This window comes from Suncus etruscus, chromosome 13 (assembly GCF_024139225.1).
Source record: "Suncus etruscus isolate mSunEtr1 chromosome 13, mSunEtr1.pri.cur, whole genome shotgun sequence".
NCBI lineage: Eukaryota > Metazoa > Chordata > Mammalia > Eulipotyphla > Soricidae > Suncus > Suncus etruscus.
Genome location: NC_064860.1, coordinates 27,271,857 through 27,289,759, shown reverse-complemented (window position 1 = coordinate 27,289,759; position 17,903 = coordinate 27,271,857). Strand labels below are relative to the sequence as shown.

At 36.1% G+C, this 17,903-nt stretch overlaps 1 protein-coding gene across 1 annotated transcript in view; it reads left to right on the top strand.

Moving 5' to 3' along the window:
* IQCB1 (IQ motif containing B1) overlaps nucleotides 1-17,903 on the top strand; it is a 71,014-nt gene that overhangs the window by 40,398 nt on the left and 12,713 nt on the right. The window contains exons 9-10 of the mRNA XM_049785899.1: nucleotides 4,711-4,853; nucleotides 12,190-12,338. Coding sequence (XP_049641856.1) covers nucleotides 4,711-4,853; nucleotides 12,190-12,338 — 292 coding nt within the window. The remainder of the gene's footprint in view (nucleotides 1-4,710; nucleotides 4,854-12,189; nucleotides 12,339-17,903) is intronic.

The window sequence follows — 17,903 nt, the reverse complement described above, 5'->3', positions numbered from 1 at the left end:
TAGGCATACCCAGTTTTCAAAAAGATATAAAAAACAATGTCCAAAGAGATTGTGAAGGAAAAATTTTTAATTTGTCCCTAATATTTTTAGTTTGATTCTTAAAATACACTGAAGCATAGCTTTTAGATTCTATTTAACTTTTTAATTACAAGTTTGTTGTTGTTTAGCACTTTTTACATCTGTGGGTATAGCAGTTCATGCAAATTATTCTTTCTTCTCTTTATGAAGAAAGGCTATTTCTGTTTCTTTATGGTCAGATCTTTCTCCAGTGGTTTTTTGGTGTTTTGGTTTTTCCTTTGTTGTTCGTTTTGTGGGGATTGGGGAAAGAGACTGCCCATAGATGATTCAACATTTGTGGGTTCTGGTTTATCAGTCCTTTTTAGATACAGCAAGAGGTATACTTCAGACTTTTGCTCAATAAACCTTTTGAGAATTACTTTTATATCTAATTTTCTAGTCAATAGTTTCTTTGACATCAATGTTTCCTAATAAGTTACTTTTTGGAAACTACAATTTACCTAACTCTGCCACAGTGTTTTCATTGTGTGACTTTGTATGGGAAGGAAAAAAAAATCTTGTTTCCTCTACTCAGTTTAGGCTTGGAGTCTGAAAATTAGACCGACAAAAAAAAGTAAGATTAACAAAATAAAAAAATTGGGGGCGGGAGAGATAGCACAGAGGTACGGCATTTGCCTTGCATGCAGAATGTCATTGGTTCAAATCCCAGCATACCATATGGTTCCCCGCGCTTGACAGGAGCAATTTCTGAGCATGGAGTCAGGAGTAACCCCTGAGCACTGCCGGGTGTGACCCAAAAACCAAAAAAATAAAAATTTATTAACATACCAATTCTAAAGAAACCTCATATAATAAGTAAATGAATGGACTAGCATTTCGACTTATTTGGCATCTTAACAGAATAATAAATTTATACAGAAGTGACAAGTAAAAAATAAGGTATGTTAGACTTTTGATGAATACAATTTGTCGAAAAGGATAATGAAAAATAAGGGAAAATAGGGATTATTTAATCAACTTCATCTTGGAACCAAATTTTATTTTATCACCAACATAAAACCTGGAGGGTATTTCTGACAGCGCTTCTTTCTAGTTAATTCTTATTCAGGTCAGGAATGCTCTGAGAAGGCTTCTTTCTGATTCTGTTGATTCATGTCTTTCCAACTTAAAAGAATCATTTTATCAAAATAGTATAATCTGCTACCCTGCAACTTCCTCTTAAAATTGAATCTCTTGACTAGAGACTATTCTAGGCAGTTAGAAGTCATTTTGATAAATGCTTATGAATTCAAGAGCAAACTTCAGCAATTACTTTTCCCCTGCCTGACTCATAAAAAAGTCTGGAGTCATACTTTTTAAATAACAAATTTGAAGAAATCTTGACCTGATAAGAGCATATGTTTGGTCTCTTCTTTTTTTACTCTTATTAACTTCCTTTACAGAAGTACAGAGTTGTCAGATGGTCAGATACATTAAAAGAAAGAAATCAGTCTAGGAATCTGAGTTATAGCACAATAGCCTTGCTCACAGCCAACCCAATTTCTATCTCCAGTGTCATATACCCCAAGCACTAACAGAAGTAATTCCTGAGTACAGAGCCAGAGTAAGCCCTGAGCACCACTGGTGTCACCCCAAAACCAAAAAGAAGGCAGGGAAATCAGTTGAATGAGTAATATTTTAATTTAAGGCGTAGTTTTGTGTTGGGTTTTTTTGTTTTGTTTTGTTTTGTTTTTTGAGCTACTCCTGATGAGGCTCAGTGGCTACATTGTGTATTAATTGTTGGGGGAGAAGGACTCTTCTGGTGGTATTCAGGGGACCATACAATTAAAGTATAAAATCTGGGTCTCCCACATACAAAGCATTTGCTCTTGCCTTTAAAGCTATCTCCCCTAATCCTAATCTATTTGGGGGGGGGGATCATATTTAAAAAAATTTTTTTGTTTTTGGGCCACACCCGTTTGATGCTCAGGGGTTACTCCTGGCTAAGCACTCAGAAATTGCCCCTGGCTTGGGGGGACCATATGGGATGCCCAGGGATCAAACTGCAGTCCTTCCTTGGCTAGTGCTTGCAAGGCAGACACCTTACCTCTAGCACCACCTCACCGACCCCCATATTTTAAATTTTTAAATGATTATAAAAACTCCTATATTTGAAAATCAACTAAGATGCTATGAAAGAAGGAATAAAATCTATAATCACAGGTTTTTTTTGTGTTTTTTTTTTTTTGCTTTGGGGGCCACACACAATGACGCTCAGAGATTATTCCTGGCTATGATGGGGTCCATCCTAGGTTAGCATGAGTAAAGCAAATGCCCTACCGCTTGCACCACCACTCCAACCTATTTATTTTAATTTTTCTTTTCTTTTTTCTTTTTTTTTTTTTTTTTGTGGGTTTTGGGTCATACCTGGCAGTGCTCAGGGGAAACTCCTGGCTCCATGATCCTGGCAGGCATGGGGGACCATATGGGAAGCTGGTTTCGAACTGATGACCTACTGCATGAAAGGCAAACACCTTACCTCCATGCTATCTCTCCGGCCCCATATTTTAACTTTTCACTTAACGTTTACTTTTACCTTCAGTTTTACCATATTTCTTAGTCTGTACAGCTGTAGTGTTTTTCCAAAACTGAGTTTTCTGAGTTGTAATGATTCTGAATATTATGGAAGTGCAATTTTACTTATTGTTATATTTGTAATAATAATAAAATACTGGGACTCGAGTGGTGGTGCAAACTATAGGGCATTTGCCTTGCACTCACTGACCTAGGATGGACTGCAGTTTGATCCCTCGAACTCCCTCCCCCAAGCCAGGAGTGATTTCTGAGTGCATAGCTAGGAGTAACTTTTGAGCATCACTGGGTGTAGCCCAAAAACCAAAAATATAATAATAAAACACTAATAATTTACTATATTGAGAGCGGAGCGATAGCACAGTAGTAGAGCATTTGCCTCGCATGCAGCCAATATAGGACAGATTTTGGTTCTATCCCCCAGCGTCCCATATGGTCCCCCGAGCCAGGAACAATTTCTGAGCACATAGCCAGGAGTAACCCCTGAGCATCACAGGGTGTGGCCCATAAAGCAAAAAAATATTGCTATATTATAATCTATAACAAGTTAAAATATATAAAATGTTTTGGGGGGTTGGAGGAGGAGGAAATGAGTAACATTGGAGGTGAGAAAGTTATACTGGTGAAGGGTGATGTACATTTGAAGACTGAAATCGAACTATGGACATTTTTGTAACCACAGTGTTTAAATAAATTATTATTTTAAAGCACAAATGTTTTTTGTTGTTGTTGTTGATAATATGTCTAAAAGGGAATCTGTTTAGTACCAGTTCTTTTATTCTCCTTAAGTAGGTAGTAGCATTTCATTTTCTACAAACTCTATAACCCAGACAGAGTTTGGGGGGATATATTCTCTAAGATGTGCAAACTACTATAGCCAATTTTGGGGAAGGCAAAGAAAGAACTATACTTGATCTTCGACTCTTAAGGAAAATTCAAAAATGTACTTATAAACTATTCTCTACCTGCCCTAGAACCCCTTCTTTTAGGGCACATGCACTTGACGTTTCTTTCTTTTCATGATATGTTTGAAGATGTTTCCAAGATGACCAAGTATATATGTTCACTCGTTAAAAAAGTTCAGAAACAACAAATGCTGGCAGTGATATGAAAAGAAAATTAATTCCTCCACTGTTGGAAGGAAAGTAATCTGGTTCAGTCTTAATGAGAACAGTATGAAAATCTCTCAGAAGTTAAAAATATAACTCAAAGGGACCAAAGAGCTAGTATAGCCAACTAGGCATGCATTTTGCATGTGCTGACTCAGTTCCAATACCCAGCACTACATATAGTGCCTTAAGCACCAAAAGGAGTGATTCCTGATCATAGGCAGATATGGCCCAAAGATAAATGATACAAACAAAAGTAGGATTCCCATATATTCCTTTGTATCTATCTCAGTCACAAATGTACTAATTCAAAAATATATGCTCACAAATGTGTTCATTATATCATTGTTTATAATAACCATGAACTGTTTTTTATTTGGGGTGGGAATTGGGGCTACACCGGATGTGCCCAGGACTTAAGTCTAATTCTGTACTCGGGCTCACTCCTTTTGGAGCTTGGGCTAAAACTAGATGAACCACTTGCAAGGCAGTGTGTAATCAGTCCTAATATTCAAGATTTGGAAATAACCTGAGTTCCCAATGATACATTATTGTATGATGAAATCTTGTGGTATAATGAAGTTGTGGTATATATACACAATTATGTTTATAATGAAAAAAATGCATTCTGCTGTCTTTTCTTACTCTTTTGATTTTATTTTCTATAAATAAGTGAAACTATTTTGTATTTCCTATACACTAATATTTTGTTTGTATTTATTTAACATTATTTCTATTGACTTATTGGCTTATAACATTATGAAATTTTATGTCTTAAACTCTATTTCTCCCTTTATTTTCTTTGATGTTATTTAGGTATAAACCCCACGCTGTAAAATATTCTTTGAAACTTTTTCAGTAGCTTAGAGAATTTAGTTCAGTGAATATATACAACTTCTGACTGTGGCATATACAATTTGTTTTCATCTTTTTCTGTTGTTATGCAATACATCCTTTGAGTGGTCGTGTGATTTATGACAATGTACATAAAGCCCTTAATGTTTCATCACAGATTTAAAAGAGCAAAGATATTACTGAAACAAGCTAGGCAAAAAGAAGAAGAAGATATCAGATTACAATTGCGTCTTCAAAAACAGAGAGCCATGAGGATTTCCCGAGAATTACGGTTGAGTATGCTTGAAATAGTTCATCCAGGTGAGTACCAGCATCAGTTATATAAGTAAAATAATGTTAGAGTACATTTTAATAAAATTTCTTTACTGCCTGATTATTTTTATAATTTGGACTTTTCTGTTTCTCCTTTTGCACTCCATCAAATGAATGCTACCACACACATTCATCACCAAAATTCCCATTTAACTCCACTGTAGTCCATTGTACCCTCTTCACACTTTCCTCCTACTTCCCACTGCCTCAAGTAACCTCAGCTCTGTGGTCAGACTGCAAATTTGTTTTGATTTGTTTTTGTCAGTCCATTTGCTTTTATATATATTTTTAATTGAATCACCTCGAAATAAGGTTATTAATGATGGAGTTTTATTCATGCAATAGTAAATACCCAATTTTTCACTAGTTCACATTTCCCAATGTCACCAGTTTCTCTCATCCCTTCTACCTTTATGGCAGATATTCCTCCTCACCCCATCTCTTTCTCTTCCTTTCTTCTTTTAGGTACTGTGTTTTGCAATATTGTTACTGAATGAATATTGTACGTATGAGTTTACCTCCTTTTAGCAGACAGTTCTTAACCATAGTAATCATTTCCAACTACCATTGTCATAATTTTCCCTTCTTTGCCCTAACGGCACTCCACTATTCTTTGTGGCAAGCATCCTACCATAGATCAGACTTCCTAGTTTTCATCTCTATTGTCTTTGGATATTATAATCATAGTCTTTTTTTTAGTATCATACAAATGAATATGATCATTCTATATCTATCCCTCTGACTCATTTAACTCAGCATAATACTCTCCATACCCATCCCTGTATAAGCAAATTTCATGACTTCATATTTCCTAACAACTGTGTGATATTTCATTATGTAGATATACCAATTTTCTTTATCCACTCATCTGTTCTCAGGAACTTGGATTGTTTCCAGATTCTGGCTCTAATGAATAGTACTGCAATAAACAAAGGAGTACTGATGCTTTTTTTTCTGCATTGTGTACTTGGGCCCCTAGAGTATATTTCTATGAGTGGTATTGCTGAGTCATGTGGAAGTTTAATTTCTTGTTTTTGAAGAATGTCCATATTGTTTTCCCAAAAGGCTAGACCAATCAACATTCCCACCAGCAGTCAATAAGAGTTCTTTTCTCCGCACATCCATGCCAGCATTGGTTTCTCTTGTTCTTTAAGGAAGTTTCTATTCATCTCTTTTTATTATCTGATAGATGTTTTTTCTTGTTAAGCTCTATTATTTCTGCATGTATTTTAGAATTGACCCTTTATCAGATGAGTACGGGGTAAGTATTTTCTCCCAATCTGTGGGAAATTTTTATATTCTGATTACTATATCCTTTGAAATACAGAAGCTTCTTAGTTTAATGCAGTGCTTCTCAATTATTTTCTATCATACCCCTGTAGGAAGAAAACATTTTCACACTGCCCGCTCAACTGTAAATAGTATCTTTATTAAAAAAAAAAAAACAAAACTTTAGGAGCCGGTGAGGTGGCACTAGAGGTAAGGTGTCTGCCTTGCAAGCGCTATCCAAGGAAGGACCACGGTTCGATCCTCCGGCGTCCCATATGATCCCCCCAAGCCAAGGACAATTTCTGAGTGCTTAGCCAGGAGTAACCCCTGAGCATCAAACTGGTGTAGCCCCAAAAACAAAAAACACAAACAAACAAAACTTTAACCTGCAAAACAAATATATATAAAATAATTTGAGCTGATTTTTTAATCAGAGGTGATGTCTGGATTAATGGCTACAATGAGCACATTTTGCAATGCATAGCTTTTTGAAGCGGAGTTTGAAAAAGGGCACAGCAACTCTCAGCTCCAGAGACATACAGAGACATAAACACGGGGCTTAGCTTCTTATGACAATGTTTGCCAAGGTCAAACACACCACTTTACTGAGCCTTGTGCCCCACCTTGGGGCCACACCCCACTATTTGAGAAGCACTGGTTTAATGTACTCCCGTTTGTTTATCTTTGCTTCAACTTGCTTTGTCAATAGAATCTCACCCTTGAAGTTGCCTTTGCTTCAATGGTGTGGAGAGGTTTTTCTAATTTTTCTCTATTTACCTTGTGGTTTCAGTTCTAATAATATCAATGTCTTTAATCCATTTTGATTTGACCAGTGCATGGCATTAAAAAGGAATCTGAGGGGCCAGAGTGGTGGTGCAGTGGTAGGGGGTTTGCCTTGCACACAACTGACCTAGGACAGACCTCAGTTCGATCCCCCAGCGTCCCTTATGGTCTCCTAAGCCAGGAGCGATTTCTGAGTGCATAGCCAGGAATAACCTCTGAGCATCAACAGGCGTGGCCCAAAAACAACAACAACAGCAACAACAACAAAAGTATCTTAGTCCTTTTTTTCGTGTAACTAACCAGTTTTGCAAACATCACTTGTTGAAGAGGCTTTCCTTGCTTTACTTTATATATTGTGTCCTTTATATTTTTTATTTTTATTTATTCATGCTTCTTTATCAAAAATTAATTGATCATTTACTTAAAGGTTTGTTTCAGGTTATTCAACTCTGTTCCATTGACATGAAGGTCTGTCTTTATTCTAATATATTGTTTTAATTACTATTGCTTTATAGTACAGTACAGTTTGAAGTTGGGAAAATGTTGCTTTCTGTCTTTTTTCCAAGGATTACTTTAGGTATTTGTAAAGCTTACTGTGCCATATGAATTTCAGAAGTGTTTGATCTATTCTTTGAATAATGTCATTGGTATCCTTGGAAGAATTGCATTAGCATGTAAAATGCTTTGAGAGGTATTCTATTTTAATCATCTTAAATTTCCCAGTTCATGAACGGGTTATGTTTTATCATGAATAGGTGATAGAACTTTTTGAATGCTTTCTCTGCATCTATTGTATGATCATATGATATTTTCTTTGTATTAATATGGTATATTATGTTGATTGACTTGTGTATATTAAACCATCCTTGCATGCCCAGATGAATTTTACTCAGTTATGTTATATGATCTTTGTGATGAATTGTTGGATTCCATTTGCTAGTGCTTTGTTAGAGGTTTTTTTTTATGGGATGGCCACACCTGGTAGTGCTCAGACATTACTTCTGACTCTGTGCTCACTCCTGGTGGTCTCAGAAGACCATATGGGATGCCAGAGATCAAACCTAAGTCAGCTGCATGAATGACAAGCACCCTTCCTGCTGTGCTATCCCTCTGGCCCCTATTCAGGAGCTTTACATTTATTTCATCAAGGATATCCATCTGTAGTTTCTGTAGTTTTCTTTTTTCTTTTTATTTTTTTTACTCTATCTTCTTTTGGAATCAGTATGATGTTAGCTAAATAGAAAATGTATGGACTTTTTCTTCGGTTTACTAGAAAAGCCTAAAAGAAAGTGCCCTTTAAAGGTTTGAAAGAATTCACTAGTGAATCTATGTGGGTCTGGATTTCTGGAGGGAAGACTTTTGATTACCATTTCAATTTTATTGATAAAGGTAGGTCTGTTGAGGTATTCCAACTCATCTTGGTTCAACCTTGGGAGGTTATAGCCATCTAAGAATTTATCCGTTTCTTCTAGATTTTCTCATTTCATGGCATAAAGATTGTCAGAGTAATATTACTCTTATTTTCCTTTATAATCTCTACTGTACATCATCCCTTATATTTCTGATTTGATTTATTAGGGTTCTCTCTCTTTTTGAGTCTTGCTAAAGGTTTATCAATCTTGTTTGTTTTTTAGTGAGCCAACTCTTTCATTGATTTATGGAATCGTTTTTGGGATTTCTGGTTCATTAATTTCTGCTGTAATTTTTATTATTTCCTTTCTCTTTCCTTCTTTCATTCATTTTGTTGTTAATTTTCCAATTTCTTAAGCTGTTTAGTCAAGTTACTTATGTGGATCTTTTCTTCCTGATGAAAACTGTAAACTTTTCTCCTAATACCACTTTAGCTGTCCCACAAATTCTGATATCTCATGTCCTCATTCTCATTTATTTCCAGAAATATTTTTATTTTGTCTCTGACTGGTTGTTTAGTAGTGAGCTCTGTAATTTCCAGGAATTAGAGTAATTTCTCTGTTCTGATTTGTAATTCACTTCTATTTTCAGTGTATCATGGTCTGAGAAACTGATACAATTTGGTTGTATTGAAAAGCTGATACTCAGAAAAATTATCTGAGAAGTTGATATGAGTTCTGTCTTCTTGATTTTATGAAGGTATATTTTGTGGCCCATCATGTGGTCTGTCTTGATAAATGTCCCATGTGCATTGGACAAGAATATGTATGTGGTTTTTAGAAAATGAAAAGCCCTATAAATATCTACTGTTTTCCTTTCTTTCATTTCTTTCTGAAAACCCAGTATCTTCTTGTTGACTTTTAGCCTGTTTGAACTGTCAAGAAGTGAAGAGCAATATTGAAGACTCCAACTAGTACTGTGTTGCTATTAATGTCTTTCTTCAAGTTGTTCGGCAGTTGTTTAAAGTATATTGTTGGCCCCTCATTGGGTACATTTATGTTTAGAAGTGTAATTTCTTCCAGATTATTATTATTATCTCTTGATTATTAAAAATACCCTTTCTGTTTCTTATTACCTTTTTAGTCTAAAGTTTGCATTATCTAGTATTAGTATGGCCATATTATTAGTATGGTCATTCCAGCTTTTTTGAAGAAGTTGTTTTCTTGAAGGATTGTCTTCCAGTCTTTGACTTCAAGTTTGTGTTTGCTTTCTTTCTATGAATTTCTTATAAGCAGCAAAATATTGGATTCAATTTTCCAATCAATTTTCATTTAGTCCATTTAAGAGAGATTAATGTCATGGAATTTTGTGCCATCTTATTTTTTAGAAGTTTGGTATATTTATGAGATTTATCTTGTCTTTTTTTTTTTTTTACTTTTTATATAATACATTTTTATTGCTGCAAATTGCTTTACAACATTACATAAACTTCACTGATGATGAGACAAGTAAATAACATTTCTAACACCTGGCACTCAAATATTCTTTTATATCATATTTCAAAACTATATTATATGAGTTTTACGAGAACATAGTTATTCTATAGCTCTATAATTCTTAGGTGCAAAAATGTATTAAAGGTTTTTTTCCAGATCACATGGTATTTCATTTATTTTTTTTTATAATTTTTGAGCACTATGGTTACAAAATGTTTGTAGTTGGGTTTCAGTCATAGAATTACACCCCTCACACACACACACACACACACACACACACACACACACCAGTGCAACCTTTCTGCTACAGTGTTCCTCATTTCTCTCCTCCCTAATCCCCTGCCTGTCTTCAGGACAGGCATTCTATTTCTCTATCATTTTCATAGTAGTTGTCAATAATAGTTATTTTCCTAACTGCACTCACCACTCTTTGTGGTAAGCTTCATATCATCTCTATTGGACCTCATCTCTATTGTTTTTGGCATTATTACCATATTGTTTTATTATTTTCTTATATTTTACAAATGAGTGAGACTATTCTGTGCCTATCTCTCTTCCTCAACCTATTTCACTCAGCATAATAGTTTCCATGTTGATCCATATATAGGCCAATTTTATGACTAAATTTAAAGTACCCTCTTCAGTTCTTTTAAAGTTAATTTTAAATCTATAAAGTTCCTGAGCTATTGTATATCCTCAAAGCTGTATATTGTTCCTTGAAATCTGACTGGCTAGCATATTGTTGGTGTGGCATTCATTTTGTTTAATTTTTTTTACTATATCCCACAATTGTCTTCAGGTCTAAAAATTTGCTTGCAATAAATCTTCTGTAAACTTGAAAATTCTCCTTTCTATATGATTTCCTTCTTTGATCTTGCTTCTTTCAGTGTCCTATCTCTGTCTACAGATTTCATTATTCTGATTAGAATGTGTCTTGGAATATTTTTATTTGGATATCTTTAACTAGTACTCTTTGGGAATCTGGAATGTGAGTACATGCTGCAAACTTGTTATCAATGATATCTATGACTTCCTCATCCTAGCCCTCTGGAATGCTGATGATTCTTAATTTGTTCTACTTGAATTTATCTCAAAGTTCTCTTGTCAGCTGTTCATTTAATAGTCTTTTTCCATCTTTTGCTGTTGTCTAAAGATGTTATATAACTCGTCTTTGAGCTCAACAATTCTCTCATCAATAGTTGTTAATCTCTTGTTGAAGCCTTCTAGTGAGTGAGTTTTGCCTACCAAGTTTTCCAGTTTTGTCATATTTTGAAGTTTTGTCATATTTTTGAAGTTTGAAGTTTTCTAATATCCCTTGGATATTATTCCATGGTTTCTTTGAGTTCATTGAATATCTTTAACATTTCCTCTCTGAAGTCCTTATCAGACAAGTTAAATAGCTGGCAGATAGTGGTTTGGTCTACTGATCTACCTCCTTCAGTCACTAAGCATAGTGAGGTTCTATATTGTTTTCCCATTTTTTACCTTTGTATTCTGGAGATCTTTATTATGTGTTGTGGTGTAGCTCATTGGGTGAAAGAAATAAACTATTGCAGAGCAAAGCAGAACCCCCTGGGATGGTTGGAAGTCCTCTGTTTACCTGGTGCTTCTCTTTCTCTCTGGGACCACTGACCTGGGTGAGAAAGTGGCACATCTGGGTCACTAAAAGGACCCCACTGCAGGTCTATCTGCCTCAGTTATTGTCTTCCCCTCTAATCTCTATTCTTTATATTCCCCAACTACTAACTGACCTATCATCTACCTGATTCCCCATACATACACTTTTCCTTCTCTCACCTCCACCAACTCTCAGAAAGAACAAAGAAAGTTTTTATAGAATTGACACTGCCAAAAAATTTCTGGAAGAACATACAGTAAAAAAAATCACACATTTTATTATATATAATTTTCATTTTTGTTTTCAAGAGGCCACATCTGATTGTACTCTGTTCTTACTCCTGGTTCTATGCTTAGTGGCTACCCCTATCAGTGCTTAGAAACTATACATGGTGCAGGGGAACAAACCCAAGTTTACCACATGCAGATCAAGTGCTTTCCCTTCTATACTCTTTCCAGTCCCTACATATATTTACCCATTCTCTGGTGGTTCTGAGTTATTTGTTAGTATCTTTTCAAAGTTTTCTTGCAACTAGATATTCAGCCTTTATTGTTGTGCCACCATAAAGTAATAGTATTTAAACTAAAATGAAATCGTATTTTATTTATTTTAAAATAGTATTTTAAACTACATTATCTGAGAAAACTTTTGGAGCTTTATTTCAAAATTTAAGAATATTGTGCAATAGTGGAATATAATGATATTGAAATACAAAAGACTACTAGGTTATTATTGTCAATGATCTGAATCCAGAACTTGAAAACGCCTGGTAGTAAACTTGTTTTAATAGTGTCTATTACCTTTTTAGGTCAAGTGGAAAAACATAATAGGGAAATAGAAGAAAAATCGGCATTGGTTATCCAGAAACATTGGCGAGGGTACAGGGGAAGGAAAAATTTTCATCAACAGATGCCATCTCTCACAGAGTATAAAGCAGCAGTCACACTTCAGAGAGCAGTGAGTCTAATGTAGTAAAAAGAATATTGTATTATAGAACAAAACATGGGTTCAGAATTGGCTTTTTTATCAACTGTAGATTACTAATCAAGCTACTCTTTTTGTGTGTCTTAGTTTTTTCTTATACAAAACAAGTAATTAGTAGCTGTTGCATTAAATAATTAACGATGGAGGTGGATTGTGAAGGATGGATGGAGGGATTTTTCCCTGCCATCCCAGGCCATGTGGCTCCGCAATCCCCATTCAGCTGGCGGGTCCCAGGTTTAGGTGAACGGCAGAATCACTCATCCAGAGACAGGCATCAGGAAATATCAGCTTTATTCATACCCTAACACCACATGTGTGGCCTATATCATAACCTTTTAAGCATTCAGCCATCCTTAGCTAGCCCTGCATCTTAACTCCTTTCAGCCATCTTCCATTTCACCTCCATGCTGGCCAAAGACCAAAAGGGCAAAGGGCCTAATCCCCTGGGTCAAAGGCCTTATCTACCTTTTCCAAGACCCCTCTCAAGAATGGGTGGGGTCTTGCAGGTAAGGTCAAGTTACCTAGGAAGAAAGGAGGGATGAGGCTTCATCTCCCCCTTCTTTGAAATATAAAAGAACCTTTTGTAATCCTGACTCCACTTTAGCCAAAGGTGGGTTAATAGTTTTATGCAACAATGTAATAAAGTGAAAATTAACATACCAGACCTTTTCAAAAAAAAAAACCTTTCTGCAAAATATACTATACACCTGTAACTTAAAATTTTCTTAATGCTTTTCTACCAAGCACTATTCCGGAACTTTCATGTTCCTATACTTTTAAACTATATTGGGGGAACTTTTTGTTCCTATTAACCTTCCCTACACACAAGTACTACAGCATAAATACATAACATACATTTTAAAAACAGGCTAAGTACATTAAAATACACACAGTAAAACATTTTGCAATTGAAAATATTAGCTATGGAAAACAAAACACATTTAAATTATAAAGAAAATGACTTAATCAAGACAAAGATGCAGGCGGTTAGAAATTAGATCTTTAAATGGGCTAAGCTGTTATTACTCCCTTTTTTATTTTTTTACACTACTAGCTAATTTTTTCCCATTACCAACACCAATTGTGAAATTCCTTCACCTAAAACCAAATGTCCAGATGATTAATTTGTCCCACACTGTTCTCACCATGTGGTTTACTTCCATAGTCCCAGGCCCCGCAGATGGTTTGCTCGGGTTTGCTCGCACTTTTGTTGACTGTGTGGTCCCAGGTCTCGCAGCAGGTTCGCTCGCTGTTTCACCTTTCTGATTTGGAGGGCGGATCCAAGGCTCTCCGCTTTGGGCCGGATTAAGCGCTTTTCGCTGCTTTTCTGCCACAAAGCCGGGAGTTCTTGGCTGATTGCAGCTGCCTTTTTTCCCCTCCGGGCGGCACTTTGCAAGCAGGTTTTGAGGCCACAGCTTTTTTGCAAGGGGCTTTTGGATGTTCAGAGTTCTAAAAGTCCAGTTCGAAATTTTCAAAGTCAAAATCCAAATTCAAGCCAAAGGTTGTTCTCAGAAAATTAGTCTGCTTGTAGAAGCTATTTTTTTTCTGAACCTTTTCCAATTAAGGCTCTCCATCAGATGGAACAAAAAAAAACGAGTGCCAGGGGTCAATCTCTCATATGAATTATTAATGGCAGAAAATCAATATGCAGGTATTCAGGCACAAGCTGCTTTACCTAAGGAAATCTTAAACATAATTAAAGATATTGCAGTATCTTCATGGGAAAAAATTGATATGAACAGCACAGGTGCAGGAACCTTTTTAAGAATTACCCAACGTCCCCATGAGCCATATATCAAATTTGTAGCTAAACTTAAAGATGCTTTGAAAACACAAATCAAAGATAAGCAGGTTAGAAAATATTTAGAAAAAAAGTTTGGCTTATTATAATGCGAATTCGGCCTGCAAATTGATATTGGCCCTTTTGCAGGACAAAACTGACTTAAATGATTTTTTATATGCCTGCAGAAATGTTTATGATATGCCCCATTCTTCAGCAAACCTGGATCCGGTGCAAACCCTTGTAATCACTAAGGGAACAAAGCCCTTCAACCCCCGGGGAAAAAGCACCGCCCCAAAGCCTGTTCTCTGCCCAAAATGCTAGAGAGGTCGCCACTGGGCAAAAGATTGCAGATCTGGAAATCTCCCTAATAATAACACAGGGACAGGTTTTAACACTACACCCTGGAGACAATTCTGTTACCATTGTGGAAAACAGGGCCATATCAAAAGAAATTGCCATCTTTTGTTAAATCAAGCTCCTCAGGAGCTTCCCAATGCAGGGAAATGCCTACAGGGCCAGTCCCCAGGCCCTTGCAAATCAGGGGCAATAGTCACAGAACAATCCTAAGGAAATACTTTTATATACAACAATTCCAAGAATAATCTTATGGAAACTTTTTCATATACTACAAGTAGCCACTCTCCCAAGCTGATTTAGATATCTCAGTCGTGTATTTCAGTAGACTCATGTATCATTTATCATACTACAATGTTATTGATAATTTATTTTCTTTAGGACCAGAGATATAGTACAATGGGTAGGTTACTCGCTTTACTCACAGTCAACCTAAATTCAATTCCCAGTACTCTCAATGATACCCTGAGTATGACTAGAAGTGATCCTTGAGCACAGAGCTCAAAGTAAGCCCTGAACACAACTGGTTTGACAGAAAAATTATAATTTTTCTTTTTTGCTGGGCTGAGAACTCCTCAAGGCTTTGTGAATCTGTCTTAGTTGTACCAGCTATGACAAGTGTATTTTAAATAAATGCTATCATTTTTGCTATGTTATGTGTATTAGATGATCTAATTTATGGGAAGGCAGCTTATTATACTTAACTAGTAATAGTGCCCAGGTTGGAGAGATAGTACAATGGACAGGCACTTTTGCCTTGCATATGACCAACCTGGGATTTTGAATAGCATCTGGTGAATTTTATCTGATAAGCCCTTTATAACATTTTTAAAAGCCAATCAAGGGGCCAGAGAGATAGCACGGAGGTAGGGCATTTGCCTTGCATGCAGAAGGACAATGGTTTTAATCCCAGCATCCCATATGGTCTCCTGTGCCTGCCAGGAGCAATTTCTTAGTGTAGGGCCAGGAGTAACCCCTGAGTGCTGCCAGGTGTTACACAAAAACAAAAACAAAAAGCCATTCAGTGGTGTAGATTAGGTACTAGGGAGATAAGAGGTATGCACTGCTTCATTCTATCTCAGACTATTTGAGCATTTCAGTCATTAGCTACAATGAACAGTTAGGCACCATTATTGGATTTCAACACACTTGTTATTGACCCCTTGAATCTGTGTAGTACTTTGAGAAAGGCAGTTATTTTAATGATACAATTAATTATTCTAATTCATTAAAATTGAATGTTTTCCTTTCCTTTATCTTCTTTTCCTTTTAGAGGAATGTATATGTTTATGAGGATTTATATATTTATTTCACCTCCTTAGTTAAGTCAACTCTGGTACTTTTTTTTTTTTTATTTTGCTTGTTTGTCTGTCCCCATCCTAGATTTTGGGTAGGAATTGTCTGATAGCCTCATGTAGTAGATAAAGCTCTGAATAGCTCTTTAGTCCCTGGGGTCCTAACCACTTCCTTTCAAAACTGATCATAACTCTTTTTACTGATGCATTCCTCAAAAATCAAATATTAGAGACCCCTCTGGACATTAACCCTTACATTTTAAAGGCATGATTAAATTTCAGTCTTCCTACTTGCAAAGTTTAGTAGCCCACCAGTGTTATGTTATGGTTTTCCTCTTCAATATTTTTTCTTCTAACTCTTCCCTTGAAGACCTGGTTTTTTGTTTGTTTGTTTGTTTGTTTGTTTGTTTTTTGAAGACCTGTTTTATTGTGACCTACGGAGACCTTCATAGTTGAATTTTAGATAAACAATGTCGGGGCCCTTCCCACCACCAGTGTCAATCTCCCTCCACCAATGGAACTAGAGTGCATCCTATCCCACTAACCTTTGTCCCCTAGCCTGCCAGGGTAACAGGCCTCTTTGAGTTTAGATTGTTAAAGTTTAGGTCTTGAAGACCTGTTTTTTTTAGAAACTGATTTTTTTCAACCTTCTTTTCTCCCTCACTTTATCATTTAGTTGAAAATGTACAGTAGAGAAGAGTACCATCTTTACCCACCTGCCATCAGCAGAATTCTCTTCCATTTCTTATATAATGCTGCAAGATTTGTGTGATTCCTCATCTCTTAAGTAGCTCAAATGTAAAGTGATGATTATGGTGTCTTTTAGAACAGGTGTTTTCAAGGATTTTTCTAGGATTTATTCCAAGGATATTTCCATAGTATATTCCAAAGATGCCATAGTAAAATTACATAAATATGGGATCACAGCAAGGAAGCCAACCAGTAGGTGAGGGGATGCAGAAATATTCATGGCTATGTGCTAAGTGTCCTTTTTGTTGGTGAAGGGCAATACAAATGCAGTGCCAGGGATTCAACTAGCACCTGTCACATGTAAAGAAAGCACCTTACCCCTTATATTTTTCTGATCTCTGATAAACATTCTGAAACTCAGGCCATATGGAAATAAATGGGCAGTAAACAAGATTTAGCTTTTGTACCATAATTTTCAAACCCTTTACTTAATATTTATTCAAATTAAAAGTAAAGAAAAGGGGCCAGAGAGATAGCATGGAGGTAAGGTGTTTGCCTTTCATGCAGAAAGATGGTGGTTCGAATCCCAGCATCCCATATGGTTCCCTGTGCCTGCCAGGGGCGATTTCTGAGCATAGAGCCAGGAGTAAATCCTGAGTGCTGTGGGGTGTGACAAAAAATAAAAAATAAATAGATAAAAGTAAAGAAAAGTGATAAGTGAAAAGCAGTGGGAAGTAAACTGGGTAAATAAGTTGTCTCTAGAAATATTGTTTGTTTTCTTGTGCTATTACAAGCTTTGTTTCATCTGGAGCTGTATGTTTAAGGGCTTGAGAAGGAAGATTCAGAAAGTATGTTTTTTTATTTACTAAGTTGTTTTTCACACTGTCTCTTCATAATTCTGTAAGTTAAGTACAATTGGAAGATCTTTTTTCCATTGACATAGAATACCTATCCTTATACTGGGGCCAGAGTGACAGCACATTGGGTAGGGTATTTGCCTTGCATGCAGCAGATCCAGGTTCAGTCCCCAGTATGCCATATGGTCCACTGAACCTACCAGGAGTGATTTCTGAACCGAGAACCAGGAGTAACCCCTGAGCACCACCAGTGTGGCTCAATAACAAATAAGCAAACAAAACTATCCTTACAAATATAAGATGATTTACTCAAAATCCTGTCATTTGTCAATTACTAGAATTAAGATTTACAATCCGGTACCTATTATTTTTTACTTTTTATTGGTCACTCTTCAAGTAGTACATGAAGAGTACTTGTTAAACATTAAAGCACTAGAGACGGATATAATTTAAAAGTGAATGTTGCATTAAGCCCTTAGGATGGGCTTGGATGGTGGACGGATGAAGTAATGTCTTCCTTCTCTTTATCATGATTTTATTGCTCTCTTCTTTCACACTC